We start from the raw sequence: 21,133 nt of genomic DNA on the forward strand, positions 1-21,133 counted from the left end.
TAGATATTAATGCATGGGTGGATGAAGAAAAAATGCACCTCCTAAGTCTCAAACTAATTCATTCAAAAGGTGGGGTTACCTTTGGGTGAGGGCGGAGCTGGCGGTCTGACGTCTGGTGACACGGGCCCACCTCTTCCTGTCGGTGTCAGAAAGGCAACTTCACCATATTTAGCTGGCTTGCCGAAGCCTTGCAGAGTTGATCTGTCAACCAGACTGGAGATCGTGACACTTATCGGCGCATACATCGCGCTGTTGACAGCTTTACTTTTGGCAGCTGAACGCATACTACGGAGGACGACGTCGTGGGTGTACGGCCCTCGGGAGAAGGGCCCGTATCAGCAGCTGTTTTTAACGCAGGAAAAGTAGCCGTCGTCTGACAGAATTCCAACTCTCCGACAGCCTAGCTAGTCAGCTAGCTAATTAGGGTTGCTTTCCCGACGTTAGCTTTGCTGTAGATACGAATTTATGACGTCTCTTTTAATGATCAGATATCGGTAGGGATTCATTTGGACTCCGTGACCCCGCTGTGATGATATCCTGACAGCTCCTCAAACCACTGTCCCCCCCCCCCCCACTCGAGCCTGGCTAGTGAGTTAACTTGGCTAACTAGCAGGTTTTCACTGCCACAGCGCCGCGTTGAGCAGCCAGCAGCTTTCGCCGTGGCAGTGAAATCCGATTGGATACGTTGACCGAGTGCAAACGGCGGTTTGTGGAGACTCTGAAGACCCTCGGCCGGCGAAGTGACCGTGCCGGAGGCCCCCCTCCTCCTCCTTTGACAGGACACAGACAGACCAGGACCCTCGGCCACTCAGCGCTGCAGAGGCGGTGCACAGCCGAAGGAGACACCGGATTGAACGGAGGAAGAGTCCCAAACGTTTGACAACTGTGATCCGGGAAGTGAACCGGGCATTGACCTCATGAATGGAAATCGGAACTACAGGTAATTTATTCTGTCCTTACTGATTCGTTTGGTGCTTCACGGTAGTCGTAAGAGTCGCGTTTCCTGAGAAGCGTAATATTATTAGCTAGCGTCGGTGAAATGAAACATCGGGATGTGGGGCTTTCTTCAGCCGAAGGCGTTTAACCGTAACCAGGGAGTTTTTCTTTTTGTCCGCCCTGCAGTTAATTTGCCTAAACATGCGTCACAGTTGAAATGGTTTCATTGAAAATCGCCAGTCATACCAGGCTGCATTCACAGGTTAAATACTGACCTGTCCATAACACATCTCTGCCGGGTGATGAGGAGAGATCTCAGCGCAAACTCATCAGTCAGATGTGGGGACAGCTGCTGAAGATGAGCCTCTGCATTATAGAAGACTTCAAACCCAGTGTGGCTTGTGGCAGAGGGTGAACTCTGGCCTGGCCTTCCAATCCCCCCAGGTCTTGGTCAACAACTGACCCCAAACTGACCTCGGTATATTTTAGGAGCGGCATCCTCTTCCTGCATCTACGACCTAAGATGTGCTTTGTCATGCCCCAGATTTGTGTATACTAAAACATTTTTAACCTTTCCTAATGAGGGAGTTGCCAAACTTCAGTTGTGGCTGTTGAGCCAGAGAAAATTGTTTTAAATTGGCCTTAAACACTGTTATAACACATTTTTATCTGTGACCTTATGTAACATTGCACACTTTTGAATGTCACTGGAGATGCATGCTGTCACCTGGCTGCATCCAGGCTCTTTCTCTTGGTCTTAGTGGCAGTTAAACTGTCTGAACCACCTGGCCTTTGTCTCATCTGTAACGGAAGCTTTCCACTTATGTGACCATAAACTGAATGCTAGGTACTCTTGATCAGCCACTGACACATGATACAGCAGTTGGTTCACTGCCCACCTCCTCCTCTTCAGAGGAGATCCCTCTCTGCTGCCTAATGTCTCATTATCATCTCAGCTCCTCTCAGGTGGGACACTTCCCAGCATTGCTAGTAGAAGGGACCACACGGTGTTTTCCCAGTAACCGAGCACCTACAGTAGAGTAAAACGTGTATGCACAGTGTGCCCTTTGAACTAGAATAAACTTGGCGTGTTCTCACAGGCCAAATGACTAGCTTGTTATCTCCCAGTTAAACAGGATGTTTAATCTGCCTCCTCCCCAAAAGAAGAAAAGTTAGCCGATTTGCAATTTCATGCAGAGCATACTGCTAGCCAGCCTAACATTAAGTGTATTAAAGAGCGTGCTTCATGCTTTCACTTTGGAAGGCATTAATGCATTAATACAAACAAATAAACAGAGGTAGTTTTAATGTGCAGGTTTGAGGCTTCAGGGTATTAATATTATTGGTCTTCATACTGGTTCACAATCCCATATCACTGACGGCTGCAGTCACCTCTGTCTGGGTGAATAAATGAAAGAGGGTCTTCCGTCAGTCAGTTAGTCAGTGGCTTGGAGAGTGGTGTGAAAATGCGAATGGATTGCCTGCCGAATTAGAAACTGACAGCGACTCTTCTCTCCAGAACTGGTCTGAGCAGCAGCTTATGTGGTATGGAAATCATGGCTCTGGAGAGCTTAGCACCAAGGGCGTAATGAGTAGAAGGCTTTTGAGTTTTAAATAAATCAAATCCATTTTGATGCGTTAACTCCACAGCGTGTCCCCAAACACTTTCTCACTTGATATTGAAGTAATATTACATTATGGCTGAGTTTTTAAGCCAGAACTAGTGATAATGTTCAAATCACGGGCACAGTTATATAGGACTCGTATTTAAAGTAATCTGTATTCTTTTGACACGCAGAATGCAGAGATTTGAAGGTTTCAGTGGCACTGGGGGTGTGACACATCTGAAACCGAGACACCAAACCGCAACACCAACATCTTCCCGTGCTATGATACCCATGTGGAGCTGTTAATACCTAGCTCTGATGTTTCACAGATTATATTTAAAATGCATCAGTATGATGGAGGTTTTTCTTGTGTGGCGCTATACAAGAGAGCCTTTAAATAAGCGGTGGGTATTTTGGGAAATACGTTGCTTTAGTGCTGTGATTTGTTGTGCACCCTCTTGTTTGTTCTCCGGTCATCAATCTCTCACGTAACTGTTGGCACAGAAGGAAATAATCACATCAAACACATTGCTTTGCACCTAAATTTTGCCAGCAGCAAATTGAAAATAGGAGCTCAGTCCGCTTCAAATGGGATTAATATATTAAAAAACAACAACAAAATCTGCAAATATGACACCTGTCACTTCCAGCCGTCATCTTTCTTCTCATGCTTAATGCTAGATCAACTTCTATGAAGGTAGCAGTAACCTGATCTCAGTAATTTCCACTGTGTTGCTGATTTTTAACAACATTATGTAGTGTGTAGTAGTATCCTAGTCAGGAGGGATGCTGAAAGAAGGAAAAGGGTGTGGAAGACTGAGGTGAAAGTCAAGATGAAAAGAGGACGACCACAGCGACAGTTCATGTGGTGAAAGAGGGTGAGGGGGAGATGTAGGCAGATGATCCGCTCTGGTGTCCCCTAAAGGGAACAGCTGAGAAAAAGGCTGTCCAGCTGTTTGGTCTGTTTACCTGCATTAGCCAGTGTGATCCAACTTGACGGTTCCCCAGATTTATTCTGACCCCTCTCTAGAGAAAGAAATATTAATTAATCTTATGAAGTACACGGACCGGTTGTTATATAGTCCTTTTTTCTTTTTTTCTACTGGAGCACTCAAAACAACATACCTCATTCACCCATTCACACTCGGGATCAGGTCAGTATCTTGTCCAAGGATACTTAGGCACGCAGACTGGAGCAGCCAGGGATTGAACCACCAACCTTCCAATTAGTGGAGGACTTCTCGACCTCCTGAGCTACATGCCAGAATTTGCACAGTAAACTCATCCTTTGTGGAATTCGGTGCCAGCTGCATCAGAAATGTAAAAAGCAACTCTCTGGCTATAAACTTGGAAATGTTGACGCTCTCAAATAGATCTCCTAGCCTACATTAGCCTACATTAGTTTCTCTGTGAGATTAAAACATTTGTTTGCAAATAAATATAACCTGCTACTGACTGTAAAACATTTTATATGAGGAAATGCAGAAAACTCTGAATCTTTCTAACCTTTGTATTATTATAAAAGTAACGGCCTTTATCGTGTAGGGGCTGATCAGGCTCAGCGGAGTGCATTAACGGCGCCCATTCAGGAAAACCCTCATATGAAGGTGTTACAGCTCGAGGAGAGCAAAATGATTAAGTCTGTCATTCTGAAAATCCTAACGACTTGTTGCTCATAGGGCTGCTCGCTTATGGGGGGAAATTATCTCAAGAAGAAACTTGCGTTCAATTAAATGAATTACCTTTAAGTCAAGTGAAAAACTAAAGAAATAGATCTTTGTGGACTGAAGTAATCCTGCCACAAAAATAGCAGATAGACTTTATGAAAAGGTCAAAACTACAGGGGGGGAAAGATGTGCTGAATAGCAAATCAAGAGAGTTACTGCCCCGCAAAATAGAGCATGGTAATGGTTTTATCTTGGTTTTCTCACTTTAGTAACTGCAAAAGTAGAGTTTGAAATTAAAGATTGATTCCTTGAACAGCTTTAGTGGAAACAACTGTATATATATATAAACATACTGGGCATATTGAAAGATTTACTGGAAGACAATGAGACAGCACGTACAGTACAGCAGGGGGGGCTCCCCCACCTTCCAGCTGTCACACTACACCGAGTAACCAGGTGGGATTTGAGCTGGCTGGAGATGAGTCAGCTTCACATGAAAGGCAGCCTTGGAAGTGGGTTTTACTGTCCATTAACACATTAATAGGACATGAACTAGTTTAATGAAGAACGACTCTGGGAAATTAGTGTTTGTCGCACCACCGTCTTGCTTTTGTTCTCTTCGTTTCGTTCCCCACTTGTTTTTCTCACACTCGTGCATTCGTTTCCCGCTCTTTTTCTTTTCTTTTTTTCTTTAAGTTCACACAGTTACCACCCCCATTCCCTCCCGGGTTACTGCTTCTGTATCCTTCTCTGTGCCCCAGTGGGAAACTGTGCCTTCCCTGTCATTCTCCTTGTACGTTGATTCTCTGTGGATTTTCAGCAGACAGTGGGGTCGGCTTCGAGGGAGGGCTTAGTACTTGATTTGCAGTCTCTCCTCATAATGCTCAGTTCATTCAAGCAGCCTGCTGACAATAGGCAGTCCCCGTCTAAAACCCCAGCCACCCATAATGTTAACATTGGCATATTGTTGCTGGTTTCTATGGAGAATGCAATTTAGCATTGCTTTTTAGTTGTTTTGGAGGGAGTTTTTTTTTTTTTCTGTTGTTTTATTGACCAAAGCTTCCTAAAAACATCTTTCTTTATTTTAAACAGAATATAATCTCTTAATGTAATATGGAAATGGTGAGTGTTGGCTGTTGTTGGAACATTTTAACGGAGTTGAGCGTCGCCACCGCTGCTGTCTTGGTTGCAGAAAATAGATGCGACGAGGAGGGTTAGATCTGACTGTTAAAAGATTTATAAAATAGGTTTAATTTGACTGAGACCATAAACTTAGGAAGAAAATGTTTAGAGGTCAATGCAAATGACCTTTTTTCCCATATGCTTCTACAGGACAGAAGGTCTTTTTGTAGCCATAGCTGTTTCCATCTGGTGGCATTCAGATAAAACACGGGTTTAAGGCACTTCTGCTTCATTTTTGCGACCCGGAAGCTAGGTCTGTTTTTGGTCTGTTCATTCCTCAACTGAGGAGAATAAAGGTTGCTGTACTCTTGACTTCTATTGTTGCGTTTCCCAAAATAAAATCTGACAAATAAGCTATCAGAACCATTTTAACATCATCCCTTAAATGCTGTGGTCCTCTTATTTTCATTGAAAAAGTGTTAGTCATGTGTTGCAGTAGTATACTGGGCGGCAACTCAGTATGACACATGTTTTGGGCTTGCAGCTAGTGGGTGTGCATTTTGTGAAAAGCTAGAGGTCTGTGATGTGTCACCTTGCCCTCTTTTCCACCTCCACCTTCCCCCTTTTTCCCCCCTTCTTGAGATCTGTTTTTGGGGGGAGCTCTAAGGGGCTCATTTTTCTTTGGGGGGGTGATTTGGAGAGGAAGAAGGGGGCGGGTGGTGACTGAGATAGGGAAATGTGTCTGTGTGTTTTGTTTTTGAGCTCACTGGAGAAAAAACAGAAGTATATTGGTTAATCAGTTCCAGCAGACTATCTTCATTATTATTCCATTCGGCATTGACAAGAGAGCTGTCAATAGGCAGTCACGTAAGGTGTAGAGGTGCATTTGTTTGGAAAAGAGGAGGTTGATTTAAATGCTTCTCAGGTGATGTAATGACAGAATAATTCAGCAGAACCAGAGGGAGTCATTTAAGAGGCCAGTGATTCCCTTCATTTCTACCTTCTGCTGATATGTTAGAGGACTACAGAGGACTACATCAATTTTTCAGTACGATCAGAAGTCAGTCATTTCTGATTGTTGGCCTTTGGCCTCAGACATGTATTTAGTAGGTCTAAAACTTTAAGCTGAAGAATTTAAACAGGCATTTTGAACTCTCTTTGTATAAATGTGGGAAATTAGACTAAACGAAAAGCGTACATGGCCAGAGGCTAAACGATATGTTGATGCTTATTTCATTTGCCTCGGTTGTATCAAGGTGTTAACTGTGTAAATAATTCAAAACTTTTAGCTCTAATTATATTAACTATTATTTATTAAAGTCCAGTTTTAAAACAAACTTTTAATGTAAGCCGGTTCTTATTAACACTTTAACACAACATCAAGTGTTGCTCTGTTTCGGTTGTAGTTAAGCTATTAGATTGCTTGTATTAGATTGCTCCATCCACTCTTCCACTCAGCCTGGACTAGTAAAACGGAAAGCCCCATTTAACCTGCCTGAATAAATTCTCACGGTCATTTTAACACAGCTAGGAATTTTTGTGTGTAAGTACACACATCTATCTACATATGAATAAATGTATGTATAAAATATGCGTAAGCTGAGTCAGTAAGACGGCCCAGTGCCAGTGAGTCAGAAGAAATTTCTCATAATAAATGATTCTTCACCCCCCCTAAAAATCCCCTCACCTGCATCCTTCTCAAAGTTTTGTCCAGTATTTAATCACAAATGGTGCAAAGATAACGAAATGCAATATGGAACTTAATGAACATAAATTTAAAAGCTATAAAACTGATGACAAGAAGATGTTTTATAAAAAGTTGGGGTAAGGGGTACTTTACTCTGACCTCTTCTTGGAACAAAACCAGTTGTTACAGTTTTGAAGGTACATTTTTAATTGTTGCTTAATAATTTTGGGCCTTCGTGTTTATGTATTAATTTTTTCAGTTTTTTCCCCTCTCTTTCAGTTTCATAGTTGGTGAATGTTATCAGTCTGTGACCTTTCTGAACACCAGCCAGGCCAGTTTGGCACAGAAACTCTTTCTCTGCACATACTTGGAATGCAAATTATGTAGTTTGGTATTTTCTTGCTGATTTTTCTTGGAAAAAATGCGTCACGTAGATGGCAGCATATGTTACCCTAAAACCTGTACATCTTGATATTCTGGAGGGAAACCTTCAGTCTTGGCATTCACGTGGACGTTACTTTGGCACATAACACCCAACTAAACACTGTTACACGCTCTTACCAACAAGGCATTGGCACCCACTCTCCCTTCAAATTCTCGAGATCCCAATTTGATTGAGTTTCCCTGAGTTTAGCTTGAACAAACTTGAGCTACATCCACCAACAGTGTCCCATCCACCACAGAATATCTCCTGAGGTCAAAGCTGTTTTGAAGATACAAGAGGAACCGTTACTATGTTAGGGAAGTGGCTTAAACGCGGTTGGTTGGTGTACATTGTTCAGCATTAATCGTGAATTCACAGTTACCCACGTGAACCTCCTGATCTCCTTGTCTTTCTTTGTTGAGCTTGCAGGCACAGGGAGAAAATTCAGGCTCCACAAAAAAATGCCTGGAGATCTGGTAGAGCAGGTCATTCACTGATCAGGCGGTTGGTGGTTCAATCCCAGGCTTACTTGCCCTTCTACTTTGCAATTCAAAGTGTCTTTGGGTAAGCTACGCAATGCCCAGTGCATCCACTGAAGTGTGAGCGCGTTCTTGATGGTTACATTTTATTTTTATTTATTTATTTTTTAAGAGCACTGTATTTATGTGTGAATTGATGAACATAACATGTATTGGCTTTAATGCTTGGAGTAGAAAAGTGCTATGTAAGTGCTGGTCTATTTAGCCTTTTACCATGACTTCCAAAACATGCATGGTAGCTTATTCTAAATTGGTTGTCAGCTTGAATGCAAGGTGGATTGAGCACTTAAGTGCAGTGTGAATCTCTGTGAAAAGGCAAAATGTGGCTTGTAGTGTAACCTGCTTTGAGTGGTCAGATTAGAAAAGCTCTGGATAAACACCAGTCCCTTCATTTTATTCCTCCACACAGGCTTGTAAACTGTGCACTGATAATGAACTGGATGGTCTCGTTCCTCTTTTACCTGGAAGATTTTGCGTCCGTGATTTTCAGAAAAAAACCCTCAGATTTTATTACTGACTGCTTGCAGAGGAAGTGATGTATCTGGAGTATATTTGTGTATGGTTTGTTCTTTGCAAGTTTGAATTTTAATCTGCATTTGTGAATGCGAGGGTGTACCTTGCCTTTCACCTGTGACAGCTTGAATAGGCTCCAGCACTCCAATGATCCTGAATTTGATAAGCAGAAGAAGATGGATGGATCTGCGAATTGAGTGATAAAAAAAGTTGGTACTAATGATTGAAATCCATTGCATTCTTGTAATAATTACTTTAATTAATAAATTACTTTAACATCCACTCTTTAGCTCACGTTCTGCTTCAGTTTGTTCTCATGTCTGATCAGGGACTCGTCAGCCTGTCAGTATGTGGCATCTTGTTGGTGTCTATCCGTGGTAGAGAGTGGCAGCGACTCCCTTGGGTGCCAAATGCAACACTCTTGAGATTGATGAGGGTGGAAAAAGAAGGGAGGAGTCTGGCTGTGAATGGTGTGCATCAATCCTTGCTGTCAGTCTTTCTGCGTATGTCTGAGTGTGTGTGTGTGTGTGTGTGTGTGTGTGTGTTTCTAGGATCTGGGTGTTGGGACTGACGCCATTGTGCCTGGTCTCTGAGCACTCTCCCTGTTCCCACAGCGCTGGCCTCTCCGGATTAGAAACACAACAGCTGTATTGTGTGTGTGTGTGTGTGTGTTGGTGTGTGGGCTTGTGTGGACATGTGCACTCGTTAGTAGCGTGGACGTTTGTGTACTGGGGGATGTGGCTGAGGGAGTTAGCAAGGACTGGATGTCAGCCGAGCTTCTCACCAGCTAGTTATTCTGGCTCTGAGCCCACTGTGTACAGTGTGACTGTGTTGTGTTGCAAAGCAGCGGAGTGAAATGAGTTCACATTGCTGAGATGTTTCTTGAAAATATTCATACTCTAAGAAAGGCATCTCAATTATTGGTTTGTGATATAATGTTTACTTGTATCTTATTCCATGTGCACCACTGCAGAGCAGTGTGGCACTGATGGCTCAGTAGCGTTGTTTACAATTAATAAAACCAAATATCTTCACTTGTCTTTGCCAAAGGTTTTCTAGTAATACAAAGAAGCCGCTAAGGCATCTAATTTAATATCAATGACTGCGTGTGGATTCTTATTTATTTCATCATGATGTGACGATGTAAAAGGAGGCGGAAGTGCTTTTGCGTGAGCTGAGTTGGGAACAAATTAAACACATTCAGAGAAATGCTCACTGTAATCTTTAATAAGCTCTTAAATAGGTCTAAATTCAGAGGAAATGGGACCAAAAAAAACCAGGTTTAATCTCAATTAGGCAATCTGGGTTAATTGGAAGTGCAAGATTAGCTTAAGCTGTAGCAACATTTCACATAAGCCATTTTTATACATGAACCCCACATAATGTTGGCAGAATCGGTTTAAGCAATCGTCCTGTTTTCTTCACTCTCATGTAAAACAAACATGGAAATTGTCACTGTGACCAACATTCAGTGTTCGACGTGACTACACATTACAAGTGCCACATAGTGCTAAAGTGAAGATGTTGAAGATGTATGAATGAGAAACTATTTAAAAACATGATAATGATAAACGATAAAGACGTATGAATGCAGCGTGCTTTACATGCAAGAGATGAATTGTGTTGCAGAATGTCTGGTGTGCAAAGAAATTAAGAATAAAGCAAATTACCACCTGTTCTCTGAAAGCTTAAACTGTCAAGATTCACAGCTGTCTTTGGAACTTATTATATTTAAACATGGTGTAAATTGTGGATGACACATTTGTTAATGTTAGTCTTTCAAAACAATATTTAAAAACTTATGTCATTGAAGAAATCTGCTATCAGTGAAACTACGGTAGATTAATTCAGGTTCTGAATTTTTCAAGCACAGAAAAAATGGAAATGGTCATTCATTTGTCATTGAGCCTGTTGCTAACAGAAAATGCTACTTCGATGTGGGACGGACTGTCATTTGTTAGGTGTTTGGTTTTCACTTTGAAAAGCCTTGTATTACTTTTTACCCACCCAGCCGTTGCAGGCTGATGGGGTATTGGCGTCACTGTGCCGGGTGGGCAAGCGACGTGGACACCGAAGTTTGTGAATGTGATAACTCGAGAAGGAAGCGACGTAGGAGTTTCAAATTGATACCATAGGTATGTCTACTAAAAATCTTGGACGAGTTAGATTCTCAGTGAACTTCACCTCAGGGTCATGGTGAGAGGTCACGTTTTCCAAAAAAACTTGTGACTGTGATAACTTGAACAAGGTGATGTGGCAGTTTCAAATTGATACCATGGGTATATCTATTAGGAGGCTGAGGGGTAGCACTGGTGGCCACTAGTATTTCTCTAAAATGTGGAGATACCTAACATCTCAGCCCTGTCTCTGACCCCTCATCCCAAACAGGTTGCAGCGAATGGCTGCTACTCCGTCAGCCTGGTTCAGCCAGAGGTTTTTTTCTGCTAAAAGGCAGTTTTGTTTTTTTTTTCCTTCCCACTGTCGCCAAGTGCTTGCTCATAGGAGGTCATCTGATTCTTGGGGTTTTCACTTTATCATTGTAACGTCTTTACCTTATGATATAAGTGCCTTGAGGCAACTATTGTGATTTGCTGCTACATAAATAAAATTGCATTGTGGCAGTCCATCCATTTTCTTCTGTTTGTCTAATTCAGGGTTGCAGTTGGGCTGGAGTCTATGCCTGTCATAGGGCAAGAGGTAGATTGGTGACCTGTCCAGGTTATAATCTGTCACTCTCACATTCACACCTAGGGCCAATTTAGTGTTGCTAAGAATAACCTGACATGCATGACTGTGGGAGGAAGCCATAGTACCCACAGAGAACCCTCGCAGAAGCAGGGAGAAACTCTGCACACAAAGGCTCCAGCTGGCCAGTTGATTTGAATCCAGGTTTGTTACCCAGACGAAGCTATGAGAGAGAAAAAATACAAATAAATCCAGTCTTTAGCACACTCATTGTCTTAAATAACTGCCCTAAAATTAAAACAAATAATTGATCCCGGGGCTTAAAAAACTTTTCTTTTTTTTTTTTTTTCTCAACCAAAAAAATTAAATACATGAATGAACGAAGAATTTTTTTTTTTTTTTCTTTTTTGTTCGGACTTTTTGCCCTCTTTTACTTTGCACATTACAGCCTGGGGGAAAACATACTTATAGATTACATCTACTCTCTTCTGTTTCAGACGTCCTTCCTGTAATTACCTAAAAGTGCACAGTGCACAAATACACGTAGTATTTTTCAACTTGCGGAGGTTTCCTCGAACGCTTACAGATGCTGAGTCTACAAAGACTTGGTAACCGTTTTGATGTACACGCCTGTGGTTCAGACGTGTACATCAGGCAAACTGTAACAGGCGCTCCGCCAGCAGTCGAAGACTTTAATGCCCTCTGCATATTTTGATTATCATTTCGTGTTTTTCCTCTATAGATGTTCCTGTAAATTAGTGTCAGCACGCTTGCGTGTTGTGGGTTGTACAGCTTCCCACACACCTAGCAAGCCCCAAGTGTCCCCAAGGTTTGATTGTCAAGGTCTGAGTCATCGTATAAAAATATCAGTACTTAGTTGTCATGAACGTCTTGCTGAGAGTTGCCTCTAAATCTTTTATACTGGTACTGTGTTTTTTTTAAAAAAAAATTTATAACAAAGCGTGAGATTTGTACTGCTCTCACGGTCACTCCACCTCCATCCCCAGTTAAACTTTCCTCTCAGGCCTTCTCGTTCCTGCTTTTGTCGATAACTCCGTTTGTTATGTCTGTCTGTGGAGGGAACTGAGATGCAGCTTTCAGGAGAGAAAGATGCAGGGAGAGATATTTGGCCTGTTGCTGAATGATCGGGGTCAGGGTGGCTATTTGGAAAATGCTGTAAAAACACATCTGTGTGCCATGCTTGGTAAATTTTCAGCATCACAGCATGGTGCCTGCCATGCGCGTAATGTTGTGAGGTCCCACCTATGTTCACAGCAAGCAGTAATCACTGCAAATGCATGCTTTGGCAGGTTTTATTCATCTGCAGAAATCAAAGTAGATTATATAAAAGGAAAAAATCTTTTGGTTTCTTTTTTTTTGTGCACAAGAAGTTTGGGGCTTAAGGAAACTTAAGTTTTTTTTGAATTGTTTCTGTGGAGATTTGACCAAAAACTGAGGTGAAGCTTGAAGTATTTTCACTTTGCATGCACCATTACAAGATATTTCCAAAAGTGACAGACTCGCCCATAATCGCGATTCACAGGAAGCTAAAGAATGCAGAGGCCGTCTAGCCAAATACCACAGTGATGGGACCGGTGTTTTGATTACAGCGGCACAACTTGTTTCGATGCCACGACGGCATGACTGCAGGAGGCAGGTTGATGGGACGTTTAGCTTCAAAGAACTAAACGTTTGTTTCAGGAAGACGTGACATTTGTGCGAAATGCCAGAAATAGTAACTAATTGTGTAACGTGGGAAATACAAGGCCCTTCTTTCAGCATGCCGGTGCAAAACCACAGCTACAAATTACTGTACATCCATATGTGGTTTTCATATCGAAACAAAAGTAAGTGGTAGGGGTGTGTGTCTGTGTGTGCAATGCCACAGCTTGTTGCTCTTGGTATGCCTTTTTTTTTTTTTTTTGTTTCTTCGTTTCTTTTTTTTTTTCTTCCTTTTTTCTTTTATTCACCGCAAGACCCCATCATTGCTACTGTAATTCACTCACTGCATAATCCAGGAACAGGATGCTCAAGTATGTGTTTCTGTGCCTGTGGTGGCTCTGTGACTCACACTGAATGGAAGTCAGAGGTAGATGAAAGCTAGAAAAAGCCAACTCTGCCTGCTATAATCCTACCACTCCCTGCCACCCCTCTAAAACTTCCCAACCTCACTGGGACCGTGACAAAAAAGAAGCGTTCTTATTAATGAAGAGCTTCTGGAAGTTTGTATCAAGGACTGGAATTTGTGGAATTAGCACACACCTTTTCTTGCTTTCATTCAGACTGATCAGAATGTCTTCCTCCTCTTTTCTGTTTCGCCTGTGTGTCTCAAATCAGGCTTACCTCACAAGTTTCACTAAGGGGCCCAAGGGAATTACCATTACAAAGTACGTGTGCACATAGTTTTGTGTGGGAGAGACGACCACGACAGGAATTCCAGACTTCTCTTTTTCAGCATTTTACCCCAGCAGCTATTTCAAACAAGTGGCTTTTACCCTCCATCAACCCTGTTAGCCTTCACTCCAGAGCCCACCAGGGGAGCAACTGAAAAATTGAGCAGGGCAGAGAGCACCAGCTTCCAAAGCCCGACTGTAAATAAACAAGCTCACGTTGTCTGCTGATTCGTCACAGAAGGTTTCTGTTTCTGTTGTGGAGAGGTTTTTATGAACTTCCCTTCAGCTGGGCCCTCAACCCCAGTATCACCCACAGATGACAGAAATGTGCAATGAATCACACACGTAATATGACTCATGTTTCAGTGACACATTGGGGGCAGAGCCCCAGGCATTGAAAACTGAAAAAAGTGGTTGTGAAGAGGCATGCATAAAGCGAGTCTCTCTGGAGTTTTTGTGTAAAAGTGTCTCTTGTATAACAATATCCTAGTGAACTGTGGCATTATAAGTTGAATCCAAACAGTGTATTGGCACATCAGCATAATTGTTTGGGCCGTGTGAAGGCAAGCCTCAGCAGAGCCAGAAATAGCCCTGACATGAGCGTGGTGCATTAAGTTGAACAGAACGCTCCGTTTCTGGATCAAAGTGACTCATGTCAAAGACATCTCATGGTCTTGGTGTTGGTGTGCGCATGTTCTCTTAAGACCAAATGTGTGATCTGTGTTGCACACAGGTCAACTGCCCAATACGTGTTTTTCGTTCTCTTAGTGCTACACAACTAGCCTTCATTAATATTGCGCGGTGCTGTTACAGTTCCAGGAGAAAGTTGAATCATTGTTTTTCCTGCTCCTCCTTGAGTTGGCAGATCTTGTTAAAAGTCATCTGAAATGTGACGACAGTCATGTCGGAGGGATGTGAAGTCACAATATTGAGTTTGTTTATTTTCTTTTTCTTCGCAGTGTTTCCGTTGATGCTTTATGTTGTTATTTGGATGAGAGATTTCTTATGATAGAAGCTGTTGTCTTGCATCATTGAATAGGTTGGTCATCATCAAGAGTATTTCATCTGGTGACTCATGCACCTCCTCATTCACATTCTGTATATAGTTAAAATGAGGCGAATACATGTTTCATTGTGAGTCGATGTGTCATGAAGCACATGTCAAAGAGCTTACATGTCTGTGGGTTTTTTCTCTCTCTTTTTTTTTTTTTTTTTTTTAGGTATGACAGTATTCAGTACACAGTCATTACTATTCATTTCTTTACTAGATGTTTCCCTGCGTATCTGCATCATCTCTAGACTTTCCTCTGTATGCAGGATTAAGTTCTAAGTGTTAGATGTGGTTTCACTGAGTGTAGCATGTTTGTTTCCCCATGTTTGTTTATTAAAAAACAGAAAAGTACCTTTTAATTCATCGTGCATCTTCTTTCTTTCTTTCTTTTTTAAATGAATAAGTAATTGCTTGTGTCAAAAATGAAACTCCAAGCGAATAATGTAATATCTTCTAAGGAGTACAGGGAGTGCAGAATTATTAGGCAAGTTGTATTTTTGAGGAATAATTTTATTATTGAACAACAACCATGTTCTCAATGAACCCAAAAAACTCATTAATATCAAAGCTGAATGTTTTTGGAAGTAGTTTTTAGTTTGTTTTTAGTTTTAGCTATTTTAGGGGGATATCTGTGTGTGCAGCTGACTATTACTGTGCATAATTATTAGGCAACTTAACAAAAAACAAATATATACCCATTTCAATTATTTATTTTTACCAGTGAAACCAATATAACATCTCCACATTCACAAATATACATTTCTGACATTCAAAGACAAAACAAAAACAAATCAGCGACCAATATAGCCACCTTTCTTTGCAAGGACACTCAAAAGCCTGCCATCCATGGATTCTGTCAGTGTTTTGATCTGTTCACCATCAACATTGCGTGCAGCAGCAACCACAGCCTCCCAGACACTGTTCAGAGAGGTGTACTGTTTTCCCTCCTTGTAAATCTCACATTTGATGATGGACCACAGGTTCTCAATGGGGTTCAGATCAGGTGAACAAGGTGGCCATGTCATTAGTTTTTCTTCTTTTATACCCTTTCTTGCCAGCCACGCTGTGGAGTACTTGGACGCGTGTGATGGAGCATTGTCCTGCATGAAAATCATGTTTTTCTTGTAGGATGCAGACTTCTTCCTGTACCACTGCTTGAAGAAGGTGTCTTCCAGAAACTGGCAGTAGGACTGGGAGTTGAGCTTGACTCCATCCTCAACCCGAAAAGGCCCCACAAGCTCATCTTTGATGATACCAGCCCAAACCAGTACTCCACCTCCACCTTGCTGGCGTCTGAGTCGGACTGGAGCTCTCTGCCCTTTACCAATCCAGCCACGGGCCCATCCATCTGGCCCATCAAGACTCACTCTCATTTCATCAGTCCATAAAACCTTAGAAAAATCAGTCTTGAGATATTTCTTGGCCCAGTCTTGACGTTTCAGCTTGTGTGTCTTGTTCAGTGGTGGTCGTCTTTCAGCCTTTCTTACCTTGGCCATGTCTCTGAGTATTGCACACCTTGTGCTTTTGGGCACTCCAGTGATGTTGCAGCTTGGCAGCTGCACGCTTGACTTTTCTCAGTTCATGGGCAGTTATTTTGCGCCTTGGTTTTTCCACACGCTTCTTGCGACCCTGTTGACTATTTTGAATGAAACGCTTGATTGTTCGATGATCACGCTTCAGAAGCTTTGCAATTTTGAGACTGCTGCATCCCTCTGCAAGATATCTCACTATTTTTGACTTTTCTGAGCCTGTCAAGTCCTTCTTTTGACCCATTTTGCCAAAGGAAAGGACGTTGCCTAATAACTATGCACACCTGATATAGGGTGTTGATGTCATTAGACCACACCCCTTCTCATTACAGAGATGCACATCACCTAATATGCTTAATTGGTAGTAGGCTTTCGAGCCTATACAGCTTGGAGTAAGACAACATGCATGAAGAGGATGATGTGGACAAAATACTCATTTGCCTAATAATTCTGCACTCCCTGTATATTGCTAAATCTAATCACCATTTAGACTTTACTGAAGATAAACTAAAGGTCATTAAATGCTAAAGGTTCCAGGATGTGTATCAACCTCACATCATCTTTTAATTTACCCCCCCCCCCCCCTCAGGAGCCGTTGGGGCCCAGTCCCTGTTCTCCATGCCTCGGCGGCCTGGCTATGGCACCATGGGGAAGCCAATCAAGCTGCTGGCCAACTGCTTCCAGGTGGAGATCCCCAAGATGGATGTCTACCTCTACGAGGTGGACATCAAGCCTGACAAGTGCCCACGGCGAGTCAACAGGTAAGATTGATCCACTGGCTGCTTTCTGGAAAACCTCTCACATGCAATATTTACATTAGCTACATTTCTCGTTCTAATCCATCATGAAATATTGAGCAGCTTGAAGTGACCAAGCACTTGCCAGAGCGTACCTGTAGTTGTTGTACACAGAAGATATTGTTTGCGTTGTACAGGAGGGGCACGGGATGAAAGCAAAATCTAATGCTAGCTTTTTTAGCCTGGCTTATAGCTGCCAACTGCCGCTTCTGTCCAGTGGAGAGCTCACAGCACACAGTGTAAAGTTGTGCCTGTTACTTCTGTCGGCATGCACTTTTTTTTTTACAAGAGACAGAACAACTGCAAATCCTTTGTGTTCATCTTGTGCAGGGAGGTGGTTGACTCTATGGTGCAGCACTTCAAGGTGACAATCTTTGGGGATCGCAGGCCAGTCTACGATGGAAAGAAGAGTTTGTACACAGCCAACCCACTGCCTGTGGCACCCACGGGGGTGAGCTGCAGAAAAGACACAGACACAAAGGAGACAAACGCTCCTTTTTCTTCAGTGCAAACTGAATGTACTTGCACTCAGACACACAATCTCAGCTGCTCATTATCACCTTAAGTGAGAAACGATGCATCCCTGCAGTTGTTAAAGAACGTAGACAATGTTCAGAGCATCAATCTGTCTGCACTCCTTTTGTTTTGGCCCACAGGTGGACCTGGATGTCACTCTCCCAGGAGAGGGAGGGAAAGATCGGCCCTTCAAAGTTTCCATTAAGTTCGTGTCTCTCGTCAGCTGGCACATGCTCCACGAGGTGCTGACTGGCCGCAGCATGCCTGAACCCCTTGAGCTGGACAAGCCTATCAGCACCAACCCTGTACACGCAGTGGACGTAGTACTGCGAAACTTGCCCTCCATGAAGTGAGCTGCTTATTGCTGTCATGTTTTTTTTTCCTTGAATGATTTCCTTATAATACCATGTAAGATAACTGGCAGATAAAGTTATGGAATGAACTTAAAATAGGAACGTTTTCATCCTTAATTTACTTTTACCTTTTTTCTGTACTTTCTTTAGCTTTATCTTCAGTCACCAAACACAGACATTGTAAAACCCAATCCCTGAGATACTCATAGCAAATACAATGTATTTATTTTGTCCTAGTAGCACTAATATCAGCACTCCGATCCCAGCGGAAATCAAACATGGCTGACACGGTCGCTCACAAGCACCTTACCACCTTTTCATTCAGTATCGCTTCCCTAAGGCTCAGCAAAAGCACAGTTGAACACAATATTGCCAGAGCTGTAATGAAAACCTTTTTCAAAGCATTATTAAAAAGTGGTAATATCGACACCTTTCATTTAGCTGTGCTCACAGGTTCTGGCAGCCCGGTATTACATTGGCATTTTGACACACTGCAAATGTAGGATTTGCAAAGACGAATGAGACCTATATACAATACATAATGAGTCTTTTTGGGCAGGTAATAGGAGGTTAATGGGTCCGGGCAATGTTACCACCCTCTCATCTCGCTGATGTACTTTCAGGCCATATTGAACAGCAGCTGAATGTGACTCCGCATAAATTCATATTAACCTACATTCTCAATTCAAGCTAATTTTACTTTTTCTTTCATCTTCAACACCGATTTCTTTTGCTCCTATTTGACCTTTTGTTTTTCAGGCATAGCCGTGAGATCATGGTATGCTAATCCATATGAGCCAAAAAATTCAGGCTGCTCTAAATGCTCTGCTTTAGGACTCTTGATGATGATGATGTAATTGAGAGGGGATATCTTAATATTGCTATCTCAGGTACACAGCATTGGCCTCAGTCACTTACTTTTCTAATCTTCTGTTTGCAACTGTCAGCCAATCAGAAGAAAGCTGGCTTGATTAACAGGTGGCTTAAAGGGAGAATTGCTAAAACACCTCCTTACAGACACGGTCAGACTGCATCAAGTTGCAGATTTATATCCTGTTAGTCATATATAGAGCTACTCTACTAGAGCCCAGAAAAAAATTGTGGAGCTGGAAATGAGTATGATTGGGTTCCCTTTAATATCGAACTTATAATTCCCCGTTTTCTGCATCTAGGTACACTCCAGTGGGCCGATCCTTCTTCTCTGCTCCAGAAGGCTACGACCATCCTCTGGGAGGTGGGAGGGAAGTTTGGTTTGGTTTCCACCAATCTGTGCGCCCTGCCATGTGGAAGATGATGCTAAACATTGACGGTAAGAACAAAAACCCAGTGTTTTCCTTGCCATCATTTTTTTTTTAAATTCTTGACTCAAAAACAAAAGAGTAAAGTCCATATTCCTCATATTACTAAATATTGAAAAATGCCCAACACCCCCACAGCCTTTTCTTTGTAATTCAATTTTTGGTTGTTTACAGTCACAAAATCAATTTTGCCGTTTCACTTTTGCAGCTGGGGAAGCTGGATTATAATATCAAGTCTCCATGTTACAGTTTTTAGAGTTTTTGCACATGATCTTTCCACTTTTTATTTGAAGAAATGTAATGACTTTATTGGACAAAACTTTGACATGCTTCTTAATAGATGCATGTCAAACTTTATTTGTTTCAATAGCAATTATGGGGTCTGGCAGGCTCACTTCATGCTGTACTGGGGGCCAAATGTTTTCATGAATACCTTCTGTAGTCTAAAGAGAAACTTAGGCTACGTTCACACTGCAGGCGAAAGCGCATCAAATCTGACTTTTTGGACCCTGTGCGACCCATATCCGATCATGGTATGACAAATCCGATATTTTCAAATCCCATCTGAGTCACTTTCGTACGTGGTACTGAATCCGATACATATCTGATGTTTCAGAAAGCGACTGCTGTTTGAATGGTCATGTCGCATTAAATCCGTCTTTTACGTCACTGACACAAGACAGACGCCAATTATCAGCGCCGGAGAAGCGCCCGCTAAGACATCGTGAATGCTTCCTGGCCATCCAGTGTAGATGTTAGTGAAACTGTTGGGAAGACAACGTTGGAGAAACGTGAACATTTTATTTGTACTATATAATCTGCAGATTCTGACAGAAATCTGCAACTATCCTTTGAAGCACCGCTCCTCTCTAAAACTGCAATAAGGATAATAATTAGGCCATATGTAAATAACAAAATAACTTTATAACTTAAAGCAAAATTGGGAAACGTAAAGTCCGAAACAAGTCTTTGTATTAACGGCCATCAGTCAAACAATAGTGTTTGGTCTGGTCTAAACAGAGCGCGTTGTGTGTGACGCCTTCTTTTGCGCATGTGGGCCGCTTTGAGGGTTCACACTAGAGCGTGTTTGCTGTCACATTTTAGTTGTAGTGTGAACAAGCAGACAAAAAAATCGGATTTGAGCATTAAGACCTGCAGTGTGAACATAGTCTTAAAGATTAGCTTTTTGCTCTTGTGTTGTCAGGCAACCAACCTCGAAACTCCTGCCGTTTTATGTTCAGTCACCGGAAAACCGATTCGATTTGTTAGCGTTGAGTTAATTCTTTTGGCTAAATGTGGGTTGTTTGGAAATGAGTAGAACTGTTGAAAATCTAAATCAATAATTGGCTCTAGCTTGAGCTTCCTATCAGTAGAGAAACATAACACGAGACAATGCACTACAATTTCAATCTGTTGTTATTTGTGGAAAAATATGTGGCAGAGGGGATGGCAGAGAATGTGTCCTGCCATATGCACACCGCAGGAGGCTTTTGGAGATTGTGTCTGGCAGGGCTGCTGATAAGAGAGTGTGTGAGCGTGAGCGAGAGAGCGCCTAAGGAACATGGAGGAAAGTGGGTTCTTGGCTGGATGGGAACTGACTAGTTTGTTGCTGTGGAGACGGAGAGAAGCATGTATGTGTGTGCTTGTGCTGTTGTGCCTACATATATGAGACTAGTGGGTGTTTCTGGGGTCAGGAGGGTAGCTGTGTGGAGCGTTTCCTTGAGACAGCTTTTGTTTAGTTCTAAGTGCTTGAAGCCGCTGTCTCTTTTGGAGCATCTCTGCTGCTCTCTGATTCTTTCTTTGTCTTCTTTGGCCTCTTGTACAGAACACTTGGCCACCTGAAGTGTCTTGTCTGCTCTTCATCAGCAAACTAGAACTCCGACTGTTTGCAAACCATTCACATGTTGCATTGTATAGCTGTAAAGCAAAGTAGTAAGCCTACCTTAAATAGTGTGTAAGTACTCTCAACAGCTACTTCATTAGGTACACCTATTCAACTGGTCTTTAATGTCAAAA

At 42.3% G+C, this 21,133-nt stretch overlaps 1 protein-coding gene across 2 annotated transcripts in view; it reads left to right on the forward strand.

The window, feature by feature from the left end:
* The first annotated feature begins 97 nt into the window (after window positions 1–97).
* The window catches only part of ago3a (argonaute RISC catalytic component 3a), a 42,290-nt gene continuing 21,254 nt past the window's right edge, over window positions 98–21,133 (forward strand). Inside the window, exons 1-5 of one of the 2 annotated variants that reach the window (XM_084943820.1) lie at window positions 98–940; window positions 16,743–16,914; window positions 17,281–17,401; window positions 17,607–17,815; window positions 18,992–19,128. In XM_084943820.1, coding sequence (XP_084799946.1) covers window positions 922–940; window positions 16,743–16,914; window positions 17,281–17,401; window positions 17,607–17,815; window positions 18,992–19,128 — 658 coding nt within the window. In that variant the 5' untranslated portion in view covers window positions 98–921. The remainder of the gene's footprint in view (window positions 941–16,742; window positions 16,915–17,280; window positions 17,402–17,606; window positions 17,816–18,991; window positions 19,129–21,133) is intronic. The other variant, XM_084943821.1, reaches the window with a different exon arrangement.

This window comes from Perissodus microlepis, chromosome 11, assembly GCF_051167445.1.
Source record: "Perissodus microlepis isolate ML-2025 ecotype Zambia chromosome 11, ASM5116744v1, whole genome shotgun sequence".
Classification (NCBI taxonomy): domain Eukaryota; kingdom Metazoa; phylum Chordata; class Actinopteri; order Cichliformes; family Cichlidae; genus Perissodus; species Perissodus microlepis.